This window comes from Onychomys torridus, chromosome 1 (assembly GCF_903995425.1).
Source record: "Onychomys torridus chromosome 1, mOncTor1.1, whole genome shotgun sequence".
NCBI classification, from domain to species: Eukaryota; Metazoa; Chordata; class Mammalia; order Rodentia; family Cricetidae; genus Onychomys; species Onychomys torridus.
Genome location: NC_050443.1, coordinates 158,693,372 through 158,715,517, shown reverse-complemented (window position 1 = coordinate 158,715,517; position 22,146 = coordinate 158,693,372). Strand labels below are relative to the sequence as shown.

Sequence of the window (22,146 nt, the reverse complement as noted above, 5' to 3'; positions counted from 1 at the left end):
AGTGAGGGTCCAGTGATGATGGTGTGCCAGAGGTCTTGCACCAGACCAAAGACTCATTGTAATGAACGTTTTGTAGGTGGGGCTGATTGGACAAAAGAGTATACTGTGTGATACACTGCAGCCCCCAATGCCACTAGGATGAATGAAGAGGTGTTAGAAAGACAGAAGAACAAGCTGCAGGGGTAAGGGGAAGATATGGAGATACTGGGAAGTGAGTGGAACTGGGGTATATGATTTGAAATTCTCAAAGAATTATGTTTGAAAAAAATGACTTTACCTAGAGTAACCAGTAACAAATGACCCAACAGATGATAGCTTATGTGACTCTGATGGGTGGGTATCATTGCTTCACAGATGACAGGGCTCTGGATAATACTTCTGATTTCTTTGGCCATTCTCTCATGATGACAATCTGGATGCCATGGCAATTTTAAGCATCACATCTGGTATACTGACATCTAGAAGATGAAGCAGGATACAACATGGGACATACAGTTTTTCTTTGTGTGCTTCCCCAGCTTGAGAAAGAAAAATCATTTCCAGAAGTTCTCCCCGGCATCTTATTGGCTAGAAGTAGTCTTGTGCTTGCTCCTAGCTGCCAAGACGTTTGCTTCCCGGAGGTAAACAATGTGAGAGGATTGAGATCTCCTCCCTCCATCTGTTGCCTGGGCAACTCTATCTAATCTCTTTATTTGAACTGTACTCCTTGGCAAATTACTTGTTTGTATTTTCTAAATTAAACAATACAGCCCAGTCCTATAATTTAAAAAGTAGAGGATTGCCACAAGACCAGCTTGGGCCACATAGTGAGTTTCTGGCTATTCTAGGCTATAGACTGAAATACTGAATAGAATCAAATAATAAAAATAAGCCAAGGGTGGTAGAACTTGCCTATAATCCCAGCATGTAAGAGGTTGAAATTGGAGGATTAGCAGTTCAAGACCAACCAGGGCCATATGAGACAGTCTCAAAAAACCAAAAACCTAACCGAACCAAACAAAAATGTAAAAAATAGTGAGTTTGAGACAAGCCAGAACTATATAAGAAACCCTGATGAAAAACAAATAAATAAAAATTAAGAAACACAATGTTATTAGTTAATATTTTTAAGAAAGGAGTGGGAAATGTAATTATAATTATGGTATAGCTTCAGTATGTGTTTTATACAGATGCAATGCCTGTATGCAGTGATTTTTATTCACCAACTGTGTCATAAACTCCTTTTTGACATTATTCAATCACTGGATCTTTGTGTCCCCAGGTTGATGATGACTGATATTCTTTGGAATAAATAGGCCATGGTATATTTAATAATTGTCTATTAGTGACACTTGCTGCGTTTCCAGGATTTTGTAATTATGGGGAACTGTGATAAATACCTTTTGACATACTGTAGTTCCTGAATGGCTACATTTCCCTAAATTTCTAGAAATAGAGTTGCTAGATCAAAGCCTAAGGTGAAGTCAAGGATTTTGAAACAGACATTCCTGCCAGTCAGCCAATATGGGACCTGTCAGTCCTTTAGAATTACTTTGGTTTGCTCCTTGCTCCCTGAAAGAACTTATGCCCTGCTTCAACTGAATGCACCCTCTGAACTATCCTATGATAAAATGTTTCCAACCTATAAAATCACTGTGGATTTAGAGAGGTGCCCTCCTCCCCTTCAGCCTGGGAGTCTGGTTATAACTGAATGAGCTTGAGTATTGTCTTGAGACTTTCCAAGGTGTCAAGAAGAAAGTGTTCAGGAGTCAAGGATGGGGCTATGGGATGAGCGTGTGTGTGAGAGGGAGAAAGAGAGGGGGGATGGGGAAGAGGGAGGAAAGGAGGGCAAGCGGGTTCACAGTAGGTACTGAACTAAAATGGACATCTAGGAAATTAAAGGATAAGAAGGACAGATGAGACCAGGAGAAAGGACTCTGGGGAGATAGAATAGAGCTTTCAAGGCAGTTGCACTAAGCCATGTGATAGACAGGAAGTTATGCTCCAACACAGGGGCATTAAAGGGTCAACCCAGAGCAAGGTCAGAGCAGAGAAAGAAGAGTAACAATGGTGTCCTGTTTGCCTAGGAACAATGAAGTGGCCCCTAGACAATTACCACAACCTTGCATGACCCTGCAGAGGTGGCTGGACCCCCTTTTCACTTAAAGGGGAAACAAAACACAACAAAAACATCTGTTTCTCCACAGCTATTACCTCATTCTCATTTTGTACATTCCTTCACAGAAGAACTCCTCCAAAGAGCAGTCTACGCTTGCTATCTACAATTCCTCCTTCTCACTCTCTCCTGAGCCCTGTGCAGTGAGGGCTCCCTTCAAGACCCCAGTGACTGCATAGCATTAAGTCTTATGGTTGCACCTGTCTTTGGGAGCACTGAACACACCACGGTTGCTTCCTCATCCATGCATGCTCTTCACTGACTTACAGAAAGGCCCTCTCTGGTTCCTCGGTTCCTTCTCAGCTTCCTTTGTTAGCTGCTCCTCATTCCCCACATCCACTGTCTTCTTATCTCTGGTCTTTTAATTTCCCCTATGTGCTGGTCCCTTGCCCAGGCCAGTCCAAACTCTTACTTATAACTGCCTGCTCTACATCTCAGCTGAAGTATTTAATGAGTGTCTGAGACTTCAACATCTCTGTAACTAAATTCCCCTAAGAATATACATTTTCAAAAGTTGCATCTCTCACATCCACCCACCTACTCTTTCAGTTAGTGGCAGTTCTGTCCTGTTGCTGCTGTTCAGGTCAAAGACTCTGAGCCATTCTTGATGAGCCTCCTGTGCCTTACCTCCTAACCATCAGCAAGTACTTTAAAATACAGGCTGAATCTAGGCGCTGTTCAGATGCCTCTGCCCCTGCCCTGGGCCCAAACCAACGGTGGTCTCTCAGCTGGGTTACTCTAACACAGTGCTTCTTAACCTTCCTAATGATGCGACCCTTTACTACAGTTCCTCATGCTGTGGTGACCCCCAACCATAAAATTATTTTCATTGCTACTTCTTAACTGTAATTTTGCTATGGTTGTGAACCATAATGTAACTATCTGTGTTTTCTGATGGCTTTAGCTGACCCTGTGAAAGGGTCATTTGACCTCCAAAGGGGTCGCAACTCACAGGTTGAGAAACACCGCTCTGACAGCTCACTCACTGATCCCTAGCTTTGGTGTCTTGCCTGCTCATCCATCCATTTTCTTTGCTTTTGCTTTTGCTTTTGCTTTTGTGTGTGTGTGTGTGTGTGTGCGCGCGCGCGCGCGCGCGCTCATGCAGGTGAACATGTGTGTGGTTATGTACGAAGGCCAAGACAACTTTAGGCATCATTCCTCAGGAGCTACCTACCTTGGTTTTTGAGACATGGTCTCTTACTTAGCAGGTTAGGCTGACTTTTGAGTGAGCCAAGGATCTACCTGTCTCTCTCTCTCCAGAGCTGAGATTAAGAGGGCATGCCATCACCCCTGCCTTTTTCATGTGGATTCTGGGGCTTGAACTCAGGTCTTCATGCTTGCTAGTCAATCACTTTATTAACTGAACTATGCAACCTCTTCCATCTGTTTCCCATTTAATAACCAGACGGCGGAGAACACACCCCATCCTATTAATCCTCTATACGAAGCCCTCAGGGCATCCATCTGTCCCCATGGGTCTCAGATGCTTCCTCAGGATTGTCCCCCTGGGCTACGATCTCTCTGCCTTCAACTCCCTCTGCTTTTTCCCTTACTCAGTTCCAGCCCCTTGGTCTTCTTGCTGGTTACCAGGCCAATCTTCTTCTCTCCTTTGACTCACTATCGCCTCACCTGGAGTGCTCTCTCTCCCTCCGGATGGTAGATGGAGTCCTTGCCTGCCTTGCACAGGTCTTCACTCAAACCAGTTGTCAGGAGATGGCTCTTCTCGTCCCTCTTGTGACTTTTCTCGTCCCTCTTGTGACATTTGCAGCCCTCTTGTATTTTTCTCTATGGAACATAACACCATTGGTCATAACATATCTTTTCTTTAAAAGGAAGTATTTGTAAATAAATCCAAGATTGCAGAAAAGTTGTAAGAAGAAAATACACCCGTGCTTCCTCCCCCAGGCTCACTGGTTGCATGTTTTATTTTTATTTGATTTTATTTTTATTATTTTATTTTTTTATTTTTCTCGGTGACTGAAGGAGGGCAGTTTGTTTTGACTCACAGTTCAGAGGAAGACAGCCCACCATGATGGGGAAGGCAGGGCAGCAGGAGCGTGAGCGGTCACTCTGTGTCCTGTCAGGAAGCCATGACAGGATGAATGTTGATGCTCAGCTGGCTTCTTCCTCCCGCTGTCCACTCCACTGAGCCCCAGACCCTATCCTGTGGAGCCCCATTCAAGGTAGATCTTTCCTCCTCCTCAGTCAAACCTCTTCAGAGACGCTCACAGACATAGCCAGAGGTGAGTCTCCTACTGATTCCAAGTCCAGTGGACAGCTAAGATTAACTCTCATGCTACTGTTAATGCTTTGTCTACTTGCCTCATTCTTTCTTTTGTCTCCCACCCCAACTCAGCAAGTACACACACACACACACACACACACACACACACACACACACATATATATCCTTTTTGTCTTTAACTACAACCGTATATATTTCCTAAGGCTTAGGAATATTCTTGTTCATAGCCATAGTCCTATATCAACCAACAAATTAGACACTGATATGATACCTTTAATCTACCAGTTGTCCCTGATTTTGTCAGTGGATTCAATACCATCCTTGACAGCAGTCTTCACTTCCAGTACAGGACTGAGTTTAGCATCAGCTGTCACCTGTGTGTTGTCACTACTCTCCTCAATCTTTTTCTACATTTTGTTGTTGTTTTGTTTTGTTTTGTTTTTTTAGAGATGGGATTTTTCTGTGTAGACCAGGCTGGCCTTGAACTCACAGAGATCCACCTGCCTCTGCCTCCCAAGTGCTGGGATTAAAGGCATGCGCCACCACAGCTCAACTGCTCTATTTAATCTTAGTATTTCTTTATTTTATGACATTGTTGTTTTGAAAAACATAGTAATTCCCACTCTTGTTTTGGTTTGATAGGCAGAATGCATTAAAACAAACAAATAAAAAAGTGAGAATCATTCAATAAATAGCTATTGACTGAGACAAAAAAGAAAAAGAAATATCCTGGACAGTATCAAAATCCTCTCCCTCCCTTCTTCTTTTCTTCCTCCCTCACCTTCTTTCTTTTTCAAACTCTCACGTACCCCAGGCTGGCCTTTAGCTCCTGGTCCGTTTGCCTCCACATTCCAAGTGTTGGAATCACAAGCCTATGCCACCATGCAAGGCTATAGCACAATTGTCTGTATATCATGCTCTTAGGGAGCTAAAGTTTAGCCAGGATTGTAGCGATCTGCACAGGCCTCATCCCACTGTAATCTGTCTTCTTTATCTCTGACCTCTGTCCGAGTCCTCTTTTCCCACCTCTGGGCTTCATAAATTCACGTAGCCAGTGGGTACATGGCTAACGGTAGAGGTTAAGTGGCTAGAACTGGGAGTTGAGTAGACAACCCAAGGGCACATTACTCAATAATGATGGCTGAACCTTCTCTCCTTCCTGGGATGTGGTTTGGATGAGGGAAATAGGTCTCAGTACCTGGAGTCAGTATTGTCACTGCCTGTTGGCCTCTGGCTCTACTCTCATCCAGAAGCAGTGCTGGTGTTACCCAAGGACTGGCCAGTCACAAAGGAGCTGAGGTTGGGAAGTAACAGAGAAAAGGTGGACCCACAGAGAGTAGGTAGGTCATAGCGAAGAGGAAACCACCCTCTAGGAGCCCTGACCTCATGGAAACTCCCCTAGTGTCCTCTATCTGTCCTCAGCCTCTAAAAATAGTCAGCTTCAGTATCAGCTATGGCCAGACCAGGCCAGTGGCACAGGCCAGCATGGAAAGGAAATGGACTTGGCTGGAAAGAATGGATTCACAAAGAGTGCATGGGTGGGATGGGAAGGGAATGAAGGAAAGCCATTGCATGTTCCCACTGCATGACCCATTGGCTCACTGGCATTTGGAGCCCTCCTACCAGAATATCTAGGCTGCTCCAACAATGTTATTTGAGCAGACCCTTCCTACCCCTCTTATGACCTTGTTTATTCTGTTTGTTGCCTAGAATGGCTAGTTTGCTTTTGCTTATACTTTAGGAGATTAAAATTTTTTATATTTTAGATTTATTTTTATTTTATGTGTATGTATGTTTTGCTTGCATGTATGTCTATGTATGTCTAGTGTTGACAGAATCCAGAAGAGGATGTTGGATCTCCTGGAACTGGAGATAGTTGTGAGCTGCTATGTGGGTGCCAGGAATCAAAACCTTCTGGAAGAGCAAAGGTGATCTTAACCACTGAGCCATCTCTCCCATCCCATGCTTTTGCTCTCTCTCTCTCTCTCACACACACGTGTGTGTGTGTGTGTGTGTGTGTGTGTGTGTATACATGGATATATATACATATATATATATGTATATGTATATATATATATATATATGTATATATATATATATATATTTGAGACAAGAGACAGGGTTTCTTTGTGTAGCTCTGGCTGTCCTAGAACTACCTCAGTAGACCAGGCTGGCCTCAAACTCACAGAGATACACCTGCCTCTGCCTCCCAAGTGCTGGGAGTAAAAGTGTACATTACCACCGCCTGGCACTTTTGCTCATATTTAAAACAAAATTATTATTTGAGAACTTCATACAAATACAGAATGTATTTTGATCATATCAGCCCAATTCTCCCCTACCAACTCCTCCCAGATACACCACATACCACATACCCCTCCATCACATGTTTATTTATTTATTTATTTTAAAATCATCCACTGATTCAGTCAGTGTTGTCCAAAAGTGTAGGGCTGTTCACTGGATCATGGATGAGCTACCAAGGAACCTTGCCCTACCCTAGCAGTCTTCAAAAGCCAAAGTTCCCTCGGGTAGGGGTGTAGCCCTCCCCTATCTATGCTGAATTTTTTGACCGGTCTGACCTCATACAAGCAGTTGTGAGCTCATGAGTTCAATAGCCTCTGCTGTCTTGCCAGTGGAACGGGAAGATCTGGCCATTTCCCCTTTGTGGCAAGAGGGCTTGAGGGGTTTCCTGGGATCCTGGGAACCCTTCCTCTGGATTCTATATCCCCTCTGCCTCTTGGTTCCTGGGACTCTAACCTGGTAAAGTATATTAGCTTACGCAAAGTACCCAGCACATGCTCTAGCTCAAAGACATTTTTTAAAATTAAATGAGGACTGTTGTTACCTGAGTATTGAACTACAGCCTAATGGAAAACCCTGACCCCAAGCATCCTTCCTTCCTTGGAGAGGCTGTCAATGTGTGGCTCTGTGTTCGATCAAGTCTCACATTTAGACTCTGGAGTTTCTCTAGATGAGAAGGATGTATGTCTGTGTGTATATTTGTCTGTGGCCACAGAAATACTTATATAAGATATAAAAAAAATGTGCTTTGGTTGTTTACTGTGGGATTTCTTTTTGCTTAATTTTTGAGACAACAGGGTCATATGTAGCCTAGGCTAGCCTAGAATTATGTATCTGAGGCTGGTTTTGAACTTCTGATCCTCCTGCCTTCATCTCTCACCAGCTGGGACTACAGGCTTGAACCACAGTGTCCCTGCCTGAACAATATTAATGTGACCTTTTCTTCAATTTCTTCCATCCTTCCCCTCCCTGCGTTTTTTTGGCATCCACCTTTCTCTGTCTCAGAAGACACTTAGTACCATCTCTCTAGGTGTGGTGATGGCCAAAAGACCGGTGGGCAACACACTTGGGGCCCTTGGGGCTGACTGCTTAATTCTTCCTCTGCCAGGTATATGGCCACCGGCCTCTGACCTGCCTACTGGTAGGCTCACACCCTCACCAGCCTGGAAGGTATGGGTAGTCAGGTTTGGTTCCCAGGTGTCCTTATGGCTAGAGGCGCCAGGAGCATGCTCTATGCAATTGAAATCTGAGAGGCACCCAATCCTGTGTGGCCGCTTCAAGATTCTCTGCTAAGGAGAACAGGAAGCAGGAGAAAAGACAAAGCAGGAGTTTGGTCTCCTACTCGGTCCTCACCCTTGGGTCTGTCAGCCAACCTTTTCAGAAGCCGGGTACCAGCAAGGGACACGTAAACCTAGGAGCAGAGTTGACTTGAGCAGGTTAGACCGGTGGGCAAAATTGTGTTTGGTTTGCAAGGTTCGGAGTTTTCAGTTCTTTTCACGGAAGAGTTGGTAAGTCCCTCAGATGTCATTTGACCAAGTCCTAGGGCAGGTAGTGACACTGGAAGTGGCCTGGGAGACGTATGCGCGTGCGTAGCTGAGTCCAGTCTTCCTACGAGTTCTGTCCCCGCCCAGGTAGGAAGTATCTGAATCGACTCTACCGCAGGTCCAGCCAGGACCACATGCTCCTCCTCCCGCCCCTGGGCTGGAAATGCTCCAGCCCAGCCGGAGGGGATCCGGCAACAGTTGCAGAACTCTGGGGTCAAGCCTGGTTTGGTCACACCCAACCTGGCCTTAGCCAACTTCCCTAGGCAAGTCCAGAACTTGTGGAGAGTAAGAGACTGCGTAGACTGAGCCAAGCACAGTCCTACACACCCTCTGTCTTTACAGAGACTTTTGACTCAGCAGTGTCCCACGCCCAGCTCAGCAGAGGCCAGACGCAGAATCTGGACAGCCTTTGCTAGCCTCCTAATCAGCTTTGGAAAGCTTAGGGGTGGGGAGATCCACTGTGTTCCCTCCCTCCCTGGCCTTCTTGGGGCCCTGTCTCTAGGCCCTCCCCTTAGCCCTCATTCCATTCCTCCTACAGTCTCCTCTTTCCCCAGTATCCAGATGTTTGTTGAAGGGTGTTTAGGACAACAGACTCTATGGAATGCATTATAATAACAAGGCGGTTGAAGTTCGGGGTTGTTTAAGGCCATCATGTCAAGCTACAGTCTGAGGGAATGTTAGTTGTGGGTAAAAAAGTTATGGCTTTTAAGGTAAGGCTCAAGTTTTAGGGCCAGCCATGTTTTCTGAATATGTGCCTTTTGCTCAGCTCTAGATGCTTAGGGAGAGAGATAATAAGGTCCCATCCTTCGGAAGACCAGCATTTCTTCTACATCCTAGGAGCTGAAGCCATTTGGTTGATCCTGAATAGGAAATTCTCCCTAGCACAGTTATCTTTTGAATTTTTTCGTGTTGTTTTTCCAGCAAAAGTTTGCATGTTTGTTTTTTAAATCATGGTATACAAATAATTTTGTTCCATTCGTTTCACATATTTTAACTTTTGTTGGGGAGTGAACGTAAGACTGCCGTATGTTGGGAAAGGACTTCAGAGCCACCACCAGCCCTCAGGTAGTTTGAAGACAGGTAGTCTTCAGGGTTATCATTTTCATGTTACACACTATTTCATCGCATGGTAATAATTCACTTAGCCTCATTTCTGTTCTTTGCTGGCTTGACGAGCTTGTTGCCACAAGTATCTGTAGACATCGGACTTTCCTTCTTTTAAATCATGCCTTTGGAATCAGTACCCAGAGAGGGTGAAAGCATTGGCATTGCGTATGGCTTGTTCTGTAGACCTAGACAACAACTGAGGACATTTAGTAACAAAGCAAACAAGACAGCCTTTACAGATGTCTCCCTAGTGCGTCTATACCTGCATACAAACAAAGCTGTGTGGAGTAAAAACATCTTGACACCTACCATGCAACAGATCCATGCAAGCGGGAGATCTGGGGTGACTAAGAGGCAGGCCCTGCCCTTGGGGAGTACAGGAACTGTGGCCTTTCAACTTTCTCTCATGAGGACACAGAATAGTCAAGACTGCTAAATAGGTGATGTTTGCTGATGCTACCAAATTCTGCAGAGACATAAAGCACTAGTGCCTTCCTGGTCTCCCTCTCCCCCCATCAATATTGGACACTGAATGCAGTTACTCTTATATATAAACATGGTTATACAGAGCCAGGCAAGGTGGCTTTTGCCTGTAATCCTAGCACTTGGGAGGTAGGGGCAGGCAAATCTCTGCAAGTTCAAGGTTAGCCTTGGTATACAGTGAGACCCTGTCTCCAAACACTAAAACCAAGGGCCATTGGGTAGATTTAGGTTTTTGTCACCACACCTGACCACTGAGTTTGAACCCCAAAATCTACAATGGGAAAGGAAAGAACTGACTCCCATAAATTGTCTTATGTCCTCCACAGGCAGGCTATGGTATGTGCATGCTTACACACACACACACACACACACACACACACACACACACACGTGAAAAAATCATAATGAATTGCTATTTGACTTGAGTTTCATAAGAAACTGTGCAATTAATGTTAGGATGAGATTAGGACAGAATTCCCAACAATTTCTGAAGTGTCCCAAGGCGTTTGTACTATGCCATGATGCAAAGTGGCATTCTTGGCACTGACAATTATAAAATCAAAATATCTGTCAACTCTGGAAAATGATGAAGCTACCCTATGTCCTAGCATATCAAATATTCAGCCGGGATTTAATTCTTTATGTAAAAATAAACAAGCATATTTGCCTCATAGGTAGCAGGTGAATGTGTTTTTGTCATTAATAAGCAGTAAAATTATGTATATACCAAAGAATATCCTTAAAAGATTTTTTTGTGTGTATATTCCTGTGTGGGGGTACATATGTGTGGGTGCAGTATGTATGCACGTGTATGAACAGACATGTGGAGGCCAGAGGACAACCTTAGTGTCATTCCTCAGGTACCTCCACCTTTTGTCTGAGACAGGGCTTTTCATTGGCTTAGAACTTCATGGAGCAGGCTAGACAGGCTGACCAGGGGGCTCCTGGGAGCCCACCTCCACCCCACCTCCTGCAGTGGCTGGGATTTCAGACTGTCCTGAGCTCAGCCTCTCATATGAGTTCTGGGGATCAAATTTAGATTCTCACACATTTTAGTCAAATGCTTTACTGACAGGATCATTGCCCTAATTAAAAATAAATGGACTTATGTTTTTCAGTAAATGTTTGGTGTATATACCTATTAGCTTATCTATACACTGCGGGTAAATTTTTTTTTCTGGGTGAAAGGGAGTTGAAAATGGAAAAAGTTTAAGAAGGTTTGATCTACAAAACAGGGGTGAACTTGATTACTAAGGATGAGCAAATCATTCCCAAACATGGGTGTTTGTGCTGGGTGAGGGACCAGGTGATCTTTTCATGTGTAAATCTGTGCCCAGAGCTCCACAGAAGGTTGGCCAGAATGGCAAGGACACGCAGACCTGTTTATTTTTTACAACTTCATTCAACCTGGGTGCTGCTTCTAAAATGAATGGGAACCACGAAAACTGGTGTCTAGAGGGAGTCAGCGGTCCTGAGGTTGGCTAATCCATCAAGTGATCTAGCCTGGGAACACAGCAATGAGCAGTTTGCCAGAAACAAACTCTTCCGGTTTTGAAGCTAGTGTTTAGAAATGTGAGTGGAACAAACAAATAAGTAAACTGTAGATTACACAGGGACCGGAAGAAAACTAAGGCAGGGAAGATGGAGGCGTTCTAGAGAGGATGTTTAAATGGCTCTCAGAAATGGCCTTATTAAGAAGATGATATCTGTATAAAAGCAGCCTTGGGATGTGCGGGGGAAGGGTATTCCCTATGAAGGCCTGTGGCAAGGCTAACAGGAGACCTGTGTGACCGAGGTTGGAGGAGACGAATCACAACAGATTGAAGTCATTCTGGCGGTGGCTTTAGAGGTATTCACGGGTTTGGTTTTTTACTCAGGGTGAGCGAGCACTCGGAGGACAGCATGAGCTGTGGCTTAGTCTGGTTTGAGAATGTGCTTCTGGGGTAGTTCACAGCAGAAACAGTTAGTAAGCGTAGAACCCAGGAGTGTCCACTCACGGCTTTCCAGGCATTGACCCACTCCGGACATCAGGACTTAATTGTTGGAAAGATCAGAACCTGCCTCCAATTCCAACTTCAACAGGGAAGAAAGGTTTCTAGGAAAGTCGTGGAGCCTAATTATAGCTCCCTTCCCCATTATAGTCTTATTAGCTTTGGAAAACTTCCAGGGTGCCCCAAGGAGCCTGCGAAGCGATTCAGTAGCAACCCCAAATTGCGGTGTAGCCTTAGGGGTGTCTTTTAACCTCGGGGAGCCTCAATTATTTCATCTTTAAGCTGAGACTAGAGGGCCTTCGGTCTAAGCGTCACGTGAGATCATTTGAAAGTACCTCTTAAACCTCTACAGTTTCCAAAAAGCAAAAGTGAAAACGGCTCTGACTTCGCTCAGCCCTTTTCGGCTTTTTGCAAAGCACACTGCGTGGGTTTGTAGAGTCCACTGTGAGTCGGGACACGGTTCAGGTTGCACCTAGAGCACACTAGGGGCTGGGAGCTGCAGGGCGGAGGGGATGCGGGAGGAGGTGCGGGGTTGCTGGGCGGAGCCGCAGAGCCCCACCCGGCGACCTGTGTCTGGCGAGGTACCGCGGCGGCCGACGCGCTTAGAAGAGAGGCGCAGGCCGGGCGGGGCTGCAGCGACACCACGGGGGCGGATCTGTCCCCGCCCTCGCTCGCGTCCCCGCCCGCTCCAGGATCTCCCAACCCTTGAGGCGCGCTCTTTCTCCGACAGCTGCTCTGGGAGCCCTGCGCGCCGTGCTGTTCCGTGCCTTGCCCGTCTGTCCCCTCCGATTGTGCCTAGCGATGACCACCCAGCAGATTGTCCTACAGGGCCCGGGACCATGGGGTTTCCGCCTCGTGGGCGGCAAGGACTTCGAGCAACCTCTCGCCATTTCCCGGGTAAGAGTGTCTTGGGACGCGCGTGGGAACAGGGCTCTTCCGTAGGGTAGCCGCGCGCAGCGTTCCGAGGGGAGTCAGGGAGGTTGGAGCCCCGCGGGGATCGCAGCGAGGCGCATCAAGGTGCGCTGAGAGTTGAGCGTTCTGTGCCATTCGCTGCCCCTTCCCCGCCACCTCGCTCCGGGACAAGCGGACTCCTCCGTGCGTGCAGCGCCACGGCCAACGACAGTTTTCCTTCTGCACCCCGGAAGCGTGGCTCTGCGCCGCACGCAGACGCTCTTTGTGCCCGGGCGCGGAGACTCGGAGCTCCGCAGATCCCGCGCGCGGGGAGTTAGCACGCTCTTTACGGTGGAAGAGTTGGGGAGCGTTGATTGGAAGCAGCAGAAAGTCCTGGAAGGTGAATGGGTGTGCAGAGGAGTTCCCTGGAAGGCGAGTGGGATTCTTTTAGCTAAGAACTGAAACAACTATTTTACACTCTTAAGGTTTGACCCATATCTGGCCCTCAGCTTCGTAATGCTTTTCACAGGAAACACTGGAGTTGGGAAATAACCCCAGATAAACCTCTGTAGTCTCGCCCCGCCTCAGGTGGTTAGATCGCTTTTCTGCCCTCCAGGTTATCTGTGATAAACCCATTTCCTTCTGGGTAGAGCAGTTCCAACCCTGTGAGTGGTGGTGATGATTGAAAAGCTCTTAGCTGGGCCTCATCTCTGGGAGGGCCCGCGGCCTATCTCAGACTGCTAGACCTGTGATCCATAAATGAAATGTAGCCCCCTGTGAGACTGAGGCTCAGTATTTGAAGGTCCACACTTTGGACACGTGATCTGGGCCAAACAAGGACTATTTCCCAGTGATAGTCAACATTTTTAGCTCCTTCAGATAGAAGGTGTGTGTGTGTGTGTGTGTGTGTGTGTGTGTGTGTGTGCGTGTGCGTGAGTGTGTGTGTGTGTGTGTGTGTGTGTGTGTGTTACTAAATATCTTCCGATTAATGAGAGGGGGAAAAACTACAGCAACGGTTGGCCTACCAGGACCACATTCTATTCTTTGGTACATTTGTACATTTGCTTGCTGAAGCTGACCTTAAACTTGTTTCCCCAGTCTGGTAAATATACCTCTTTTTCTTAGAGGGGTTCTGGGATGGAAATGGAAGTGAAGATCCTGATGGGTCCTCTTAGCTTATGGCCATGCTTCCAGTAGCTGAAGGAGTTAGAGGGGAGTTGCAGAAGCGTTTCTGCCTCCTCTTTTCTGCCAGCTGTGGTGCTGCTCAGGCTTCCTTACAGCTGGGCTGGGCCCAGCAACCTGCTCTTTGGCTATCCTACTCCAAATAAGCAGGCAGGCTAGTTTTAAGACTGGGTCTTCCACTTGACCATCTTGTCTTCCAGAGATTTCTTTGTTATTGGAGATGTGAGCTGTTTTCCCAGCCTCCAGCCAGACTTTTCAAGTGTGGGAACTGTGTTTTATGCTGTCTGGAGCTCTTACACTAGGCCTGCCTCAGGACTGCACTTGTCTGTGAATAGTGTATCCTTGCAGACAGAATATAAATGCTAGCCCATGGATGCATTGCCTCTGCACATTTAGAGTTGGTTACCTCATAGTCCAGTTGTTCCCGCTCTTTGTGTCTATAATTAACCTGTCAGTCCTCTCCACTTCCAAGAAACTTGCTTTTTAATCAGGGGAGGATATATTGGCAGTCTGTTGGAAGGGTAGTCTTGGCTTGTTATTTTGGCTGCTTCTGAAAGTCTTACCACCAGCTGGGAATGTAGCAGAGTGATACATTCGGCACAGTGTAGAAATGAAGATGGCGTGGAGTGGAAAACACACTGAATCCATTGCTTTGGTCCTTCATGCATTAATTAACTTTACTCCTTTTTTTTTTTTTTCTTCTTCTTCTTCTTTTTTTTTTTAGATAGACTTATCATGTATCTCAGGGTGGTTTTGAACCTGCCAAGGATGACTTTGAATTTCTGATCCTCTTGCCTCCCGCCTTATGAGTGCTGGGATGTATGGCACATGGCAGGTTTATGTAGTGCAGGTGATTGAGCCCAGATGTTGTTCATTCTAGGCAAGCACTCTCCCAACCGAGCTACATCCGGAACCCCTGATTAATTTATTTTTTTAATACTCTACACACATGTTAAATGAGCACATGTCATATGCTTATGCAAACTCCTCAGACCTGAGAGGATACAGCTCTGGCTAATCTTCATTATGCCTTTGGCAAGTGTTTTAATTGAAAAGTGAAAATAACTCAGAGACACTGACATTGTGATACTGGCATAATTTGCTTGTCTCTTTTCATTGCCTCTGTTCACCTCTTGGGAATGAGAAAGTGATTGTCATAAAGAGAATATGGCATGGGTGGTCCGGGATCTGGTGTTGGCCTGGAGTCTAGTTCTTACCAAGCGGTATCTAAGGTGAGCACCCAGAGTTTATTTATTTTTTTAATCATTACAGTGGGGTAACAGCAGCCCTTGGCTACCAGTTGAAGAATGTAGAGTGCTCTGTAAACAGTGAATAATGGTGAGGTGTGAGTGTTGGTAAAGAGCTCTGCCCACCTTCTGGCTGGTGTGTGCTACATTTACTGTTCTGGGCAGATGCAGTTTGCTAGTATGTGTTTGTGTAAGTAGACTCGCAGTCTCCACACCAAAGCAAACCATAAAATTAGGCAGGGAGAGGATTGCCTCTTAGTTAAATAACCATGTTTGCTTTCTCTTGCATGAATTATTCTGGTACTGGCTCCAATCTTTTGTTAGAGTGATGAAGCCGAATAGAACTCCAGAGTTGTCTGTCCTGGAGATACTCTTTTTTTTTCTAGATGCATTTTTACTGACTGTAAAATGAACACCTGTACAGTCACACCCTAATCAGTATATACAATGTTGGTGGTTCATAGAAGCTCTATGATGTAATCCTGCCCTACTGATTAACTAGTTGTCCAAAACACAAGATGCTGAATTTTGCCTGTTTTTAAACAGACTTATATAGAGCATTTTATATGCAGTGTGTGTGTGTGTGTGTGTGTGTATGTGTGTGTGTATGTATGTGTGTGTGTGTGTATGTATGTGTGTATGCGCATGTGCATGTGTGTTTCCTCTGTAATTTTGTGTTTTCTCTAGTAGCCTTCAAGGGAAACCTTCAGAGAATCCACACCTATGCTGGGTTATTCTGACAACTGAAAAGAGACAGGAAGAGGCGGGGCTGGTGATAAGGGGGTGCTCTTAGCTGGAGTTTCCACTTATTTGCCCCTTGAGTCCAGGGGAACCCTTTGCTAACAGCCTGTGGTTTCATAGTCAGTGCTTGTGCCCTTCGAGGATGCCAAGGGGTTGCTTAGTAATGGTTACTCTGTAGCCAGAGGTCTTTTCTGATTTTCAAGAGGGTTATTTCCAGATTGGAGTAGAGTTTTACATCATGTCATAAAGGTTGGAAGAGCAAGGCTCATTGGTCAGGTTATAAAAAGGAAGACAAGCCTAAAACTGCCCTGTGTGCATTAAAGGACCTCAGCTGCATTCTGCATGCATTGTACGCAGTAAATCACCTCAGAAGCATTAGCCACTCCAGCTGATCAAGGCTGACCTGGGGATACGGGAGGGAGAGGCATCCGAGAGAATGACTTGAGGCGGAAGCTTGAGCCTCCCTTCCCAAACCTCTAGGATACTGACCATGCAGGTTAATTTTCTTTTTAAAAATAGGTTCTGGTTGCTTTTTTAACTTTAAGATTTACTTTTTTTTATTTTAATATTTTATTATATAGGTGTTTTGCCTGCATGTGTGTATGTGAACTGTGTGTGTGCTTGTACCCATGAAGGTCAGAAGAGGGTGTTGGAGCCCCTGGAACTGGAATTACAGGTGGTTATGAGCTACCATGTGGGTGCTGGGAATCAAACCCAGGTCCTCTGCAAGAGCAATACATGCTCTTTACTATGGAGCTAGCTCTCCAGCTCCCTGCTGGTTAATTTTGATGAAGGCTGAACCATGAACAATGGCTTCCAGACATCGCATCTTGGGTGGTACTCTCCTGGGCTGATCAGGTCTGGGAAAGGCACCCAGTGTTTGCTGTGTGGGGCCGAGTTAAGGCTGCCTCCCAAGCTGCCTCCTTCCCTCCAGGCCATGACTTGCAGATGTTCTGTGGAGGACAGCAAGGCTGGTATCTTTGTGTAGATGGGGAAGTTCACGAACCTGCAGGTTAGGTCATTTGTTTTCATTTACATGTTTTAGAAAAAAATGCCTCAACTGCTTCTTAACTTCCTTGTCACAGAGTGATTGGTTATAAGTGAACAAAAGCGCCTAGGTTATAAAATTAACTTTTAAAGCATGATTTATTTCTAAATAAATCATGGGGGTGGTGTTGTTGGGAGAACTCAGGGGGAGAGGCTGAAAGGATGGGACCTGGTACTGGGTTCAGTGTGGGGATTCAAGCAGAGCTGTTGTTTAGCCAGCTCAACAGGTGACCCTGTGACCCTGTGCAAGCCATCTTCCTTCTTTGTGAAGATAAATAAGATGATAAGTGGCTCAGTGGTTAAGAGTGCTTGCAGCTCTTCCAAAGGACCAGAGTTCAGTTCCCGGCACCCATGTCAGGTCTCTCGCAATTGCCTGTAACTCCAGCACCAGGAGAACACATTCTTCTGGCCTCCTGGGACACCAGCACGCACAGCGGGTAGGTGGGGGAATATAAGTTAAAAAATTAAGCAAATAAATTGTATTTGTACCCTTTGAATAACAACAGAGCCCAGCATCTTTCATAACATTACTTGTACCTTCAACTGTAAGTTGAGTGAGAAAATGTGTTATAAATTCAGGCATAGTTTCAGATGGACTTGTGTTGCTAATTATAAAAGTATATCTGTCATATACACAGAAAAGATTCACATGAGAAATATTTATTTTATGTCCTTGTAGTAATCAGAGTACTTAAAATATATACAGTAGGCCTTTTTATATAAAAGACACTGCTCTATGGATTTAATATCTTCTGTCAGTGAGTCTCATGAATAACTTGTGAGGTAGGTACATTGAAGACCCTTATTTTACAGATAAGGACACTGAAGCTTGGAAATGTTGCCTGCCTATGCCATATAGCAGTGAGTGGCTGGGCCAGCTAGCTCCAAGGCCTGTACTCTTAAAGTTAGATATTTTAATAACTACTAATATGTTTGTTATGATCTGCTAATCATGTACTAATCACTGTTTTCCATACACTCTACAGCCCATGACCAGAGTGAATTCAGAACCAGAGTGTATTGCCCAGCAGGCTGCCAGCCAAGTAGTGTCAGTCACCATTTTGCCTCCTGATAAGCCATGACAATGCATATTGTATTGCCAACAGTGTTATTCAGTGCAGAACTCCAGGAAAACCTAGTGCTGGTTCAAACCCCAGTGTGAAGAGTAGGACTCTCTTGGGCTTCTTTTTTTTTTTTTTTTTTTTTTTTTTGAGACAGTGCTGGGATTAAAGGTGTGCGCTACCACTGCCCGGCTTCTCTTGGGCTTCCTACCTGAGAGGCTTTTGCATCTGTGGGGATTGGTTGGGATGCCTGTGTTGTTGCCAGTAAGCTTTAGCTCAGAGCATCCTGGGAAGAAGCATGGCTCCTCCTTGACCCTTCAGACGGGCCTGAAGTCACAGCCTCACCTGGGAGAGGTTTTGTTTGTTCTGGGGTCTAAACTCTTGTGGACATTGAGAATGGAAGAGCAGAGGAGTTGAGAGCTGGTTAGAGAAAGGTTTGGGTGCTTGCAGGGGATCTGGGGACAGTTTATGGCAAATGAACATGACCAGGTGCATCTGTGTCTGCTGAGCCAAGTTCAAAATGCAGTATACCTATGTGGTGGTTTGAATAAGAATGACCCCCATAGACTTATATATTTGAATGCTTAGTCGCCAGGGAATGGCACTATTTAAGAAGGATTAGGAGGTGTGGTCTTGTTGGAGAACATGTCACCCGGGATAGACTTGGAAGTCTGAAAAGTCTGTGCAGGCACCCAGTGTCTCTGTTTCTCTCTGTCCGTCTCTGTGTTGTGGATTAGGATATAGCTCTCAGGACTGCTCCAGCACCATGATTACTGCCATGCTGACTAAACCCCTGAAACTGTAAGTGAGCCTCAGTTACATGCTTTCCTTGGTAAGAGTCGCCCTGGTCATGGTGTCTCTTCATAGCCATAGAACAGTGACTAGGACAACTTACAAAAACCTGAGACAAAAGTATTAGTATCTTGTGTATGGCTCGGTTATACTGCTTTTAGCTTCCTAGTGGATGGAGTAGACACTCATCAGTCACAAGGTCTTGGTGTACACAGCACATTCCCTCCTTGGTACTACTGTAGGCACAAAAACCAACAGACTGACCTTGTAAGAGACCAGCTTCTGAACAGTGATTCAGGGTGTCATTTTTATAGATACTATATCAAATCAGTTAGCTACTATGTAAGATCAGCTAATAAGGACATAGTATGACTTATGTAAGATACAGATGCCTCAATGCACATGATGCAGCAATGATTTACATTATTAAAAGTATTATGAAGTGCTCATACTTCTAAAGCTAAAATACCTACTATAACCCTACAGTTCTAGTCAGATAATTAATAGAAATGACTCCATTTAAACATGTGTGTGCCTGGTACCCATTGAGTTCAGAAAAGGGTGTTGAACTGAGCTTGGATCCTCTGCAATCCTGAGCCTGTCTCTTGCCCCAGTAGTCCTACACTTTAAATAATTCAGATGACTACTAACAACAGTAATGTGTAGGCAAATGCTAATTGAGTCATATGACATAAAATTCCACAACAATAGTGAAGGTGGGTGGTGCGTGTAAGGTGCCTAGCGCTCTGATAACCCATAGCAGGCATCAGGATGTGGCAGGCTGTTCAAGAAGTTTTATTTAATGGCAGCTACTTTCTTCTTCTTCTTCTTCTTCTTCTTCTTCTTCTTCTTCTTCTTCTTCTTCTTCTTCTTCTAGTAATTAAAAAGTTTTTCCTTTCAAAAATTATTTTATTATTTTATGTGTATGGTGTTTTGCCTGCATGTGTGTCTGTGTACTGTGTATGTGTCTGGTAGCCCTGGATGCCCTGGAACTGTAGTTACAGATGGTTGTGAACTGCTATGCGGTTGCTGGGAATTGAACCCTGGTCCTCTGGAAGAACACCCAGTGCTGTTAACCACTGAGCTATCTCTTCAACCCCAAAGATTGATTTTATTTTTAATTATGTGTACGTGTGTGTAGGAGAGGGGAATGTAAGTATGGGTGAGTGCAGAGTCCAGAAGAGGGTGTCAGATCCCCATGTAGCTGGAGTTAGAAGCAGTTGTGGGCTGTCTAAGATGGGTCCTGGGAACCATATTCTAGTCCTCTCTAAGAACAATAGCAGCTAGGTGGTGGTGGTGGTGGTGGTGGTGGTGGTGGTGGTGGTGGTGCACACCTTTAATCCCAGCACTCGGGAGGCAGAGGCAGGTGGATCTCTGTGAGTTCGAGGCCAGCCTGGTCTACAGAGCGAGATCCAGGAAAGGCGCAAAGCTCACAGAGAAACCCTGTCTCAAAAAAACAAAACAAAACAAAACAAAAAAAGAACAATATTGACTCTTAATCCATGAGCCATCTCTCCAGCCCTGATACTGTTTTGAACCCTTTAAGAACACCTTTTCAACAACCTAATGAGATCATGAGATCGATATGGTTGTCAATTTCATTTAATCAGTGAAGGATCAGAAACAGCCAGAGTAATCTGCAAAAGTGAATGTCAGATTTTGGTTGGTTAGAATTGTTTTAAAGCATGCATAGTCATTATAGGCTTTTGGACACTTGAGAGTTGATGTCTCCTACTGAGAGATTAGTGTATTCTCTTTACTGGTAACTCTTCTCTGTCTTCAGAATGGTGATTGCTTGGACCAAAAAGCAGCCAGTCTCTCTGACCTTCCACCTCTGTGAACTGACTTTCTTTTACACTGTGCATGAAGGGAAGCTGGGTTAGGACACAGCTCATCTACAAGCACCCAGCCTACTTAATTGCCTCATTTCCTGAGAAAGTGGTTATTATAGACTAACCAAGAACATTTTGAAGTCGTATTGTTTCAGGCCAACCTATGTATCCTCATGAGTGTTTGTGGCTTTGATGTGGCTTCAGGGTCTGGGTGGCAGCCTGGACCCACAAACTGCAAGCCAAGAGAGACCCAGGGAGGAGCTCACATGCAGCATTTAAATGTGGCAGGCGTGCTGCTTTTGTGTTACCCCACTCCAGTTTAGACTGTCAAATTTATACCTAAAAACACTGACATGGCTGTTAGATCAAGAGACTGTGCTTAAAGGTCTGCATGCCATTGCAATGGAACTTGAATTTCATGTTTTGCTCGTCCAGAGATGCATCATATTTATGCTTCTTTTCTCACTTTGTTCTGCATGGATTTAAGGCAGTTTACAACACCAAAAACAGACACTTGTGATATTTAAAACACAAGGACATTCTTAAGATTTAACGAAATATTTGGAACATAGAAGCGGAAGCAGCAGTGTTTTAGGAATGTTTAATCAGTTGGTTTCTGTAATTGCACACTGAGTTTAGCTGTGAGTTTTCTGGTCAGGCCAAAATGGGAACCATGTTGAGTATGTTAGACATCTGGGCTGACATGTCTTTATTAATACTTGATTTCAGATCTTTCTCAGAGGTTGACCAGCATTGATAGGGCTGTTTTCTCCCTCCTGCTTTCCCCTCCCTCCCTCTATCCCTTTTTCCCTCCAGTCCCCTCTTCTTCTGTTCCCCTTCCTTCTCTCTCTTCCCCTTTCCTTTCTCCCTCTCTCCTTCCTTCCCTCTCTTCTTTCTTTCTGTTGGAGAGAGAGAGAGAGAGAGAGAGAGAGAGAGAGAGAGAGAGAGAGAGTGAATTCTAACTTTTAAGTCCTGCAGGTTGTTTCTTGAGGAGCTGGACTTGTAGGTTTAAGTGTTTATTGTCTGTCTAGTAATTTAACTTCATTCAGGAAGACAGTGTTGGGAAAAGAAGTAGTCAACATCCCCCTTGAAGTTTCCAAACCCAGTGAGCATCAGTTAGGCTTTGCTGGGAAATGTAAAAAGCGGAGGTTAGGGGCTGAGGATGTAGCCTGGTAGTAAGAATGTATGCTTAGCATACCAGAGACCCAGGATTGGCCCCCAGGACAAAATAAAGTAAAACGAACAATTGTGTGAGTATTTCTGGACCATTCTGCGTTGATTTGAGATGAAGTGGGGCTCTGTGTAGATTTTACCCCCTCCTTTCAGGGTATGTGGTAGGTAAGAGGTTGGAAGTCAGTACCACATCCTTGCGAATAAAATTCTGAGCTATTGGTGAGTTGGGTTGATTTCTGGCCCCAGCTTTAGTAGCCAGCTCCAAGGAGCAAGTGTTCTGTATCAATGGGGAAATTGGCCTGTAGCCCTAGCCCAAAGGGGAAGTTAGAAAATTATTTGAATAGAGAGCTT

At 45.1% G+C, this 22,146-nt stretch overlaps 1 protein-coding gene across 1 annotated transcript in view; it reads left to right on the top strand.

Moving 5' to 3' along the window:
* Positions 1–12,461: 12,461 nt before the first annotated feature.
* The window catches only part of Pdlim1 (PDZ and LIM domain 1), a 45,589-nt gene continuing 35,904 nt past the window's right edge, over positions 12,462–22,146 (top strand). The window contains exon 1 of the mRNA XM_036200112.1: positions 12,462–12,726. Coding sequence (XP_036056005.1) covers positions 12,631–12,726 — 96 coding nt within the window. The 5' untranslated portion in view covers positions 12,462–12,630. The remainder of the gene's footprint in view (positions 12,727–22,146) is intronic.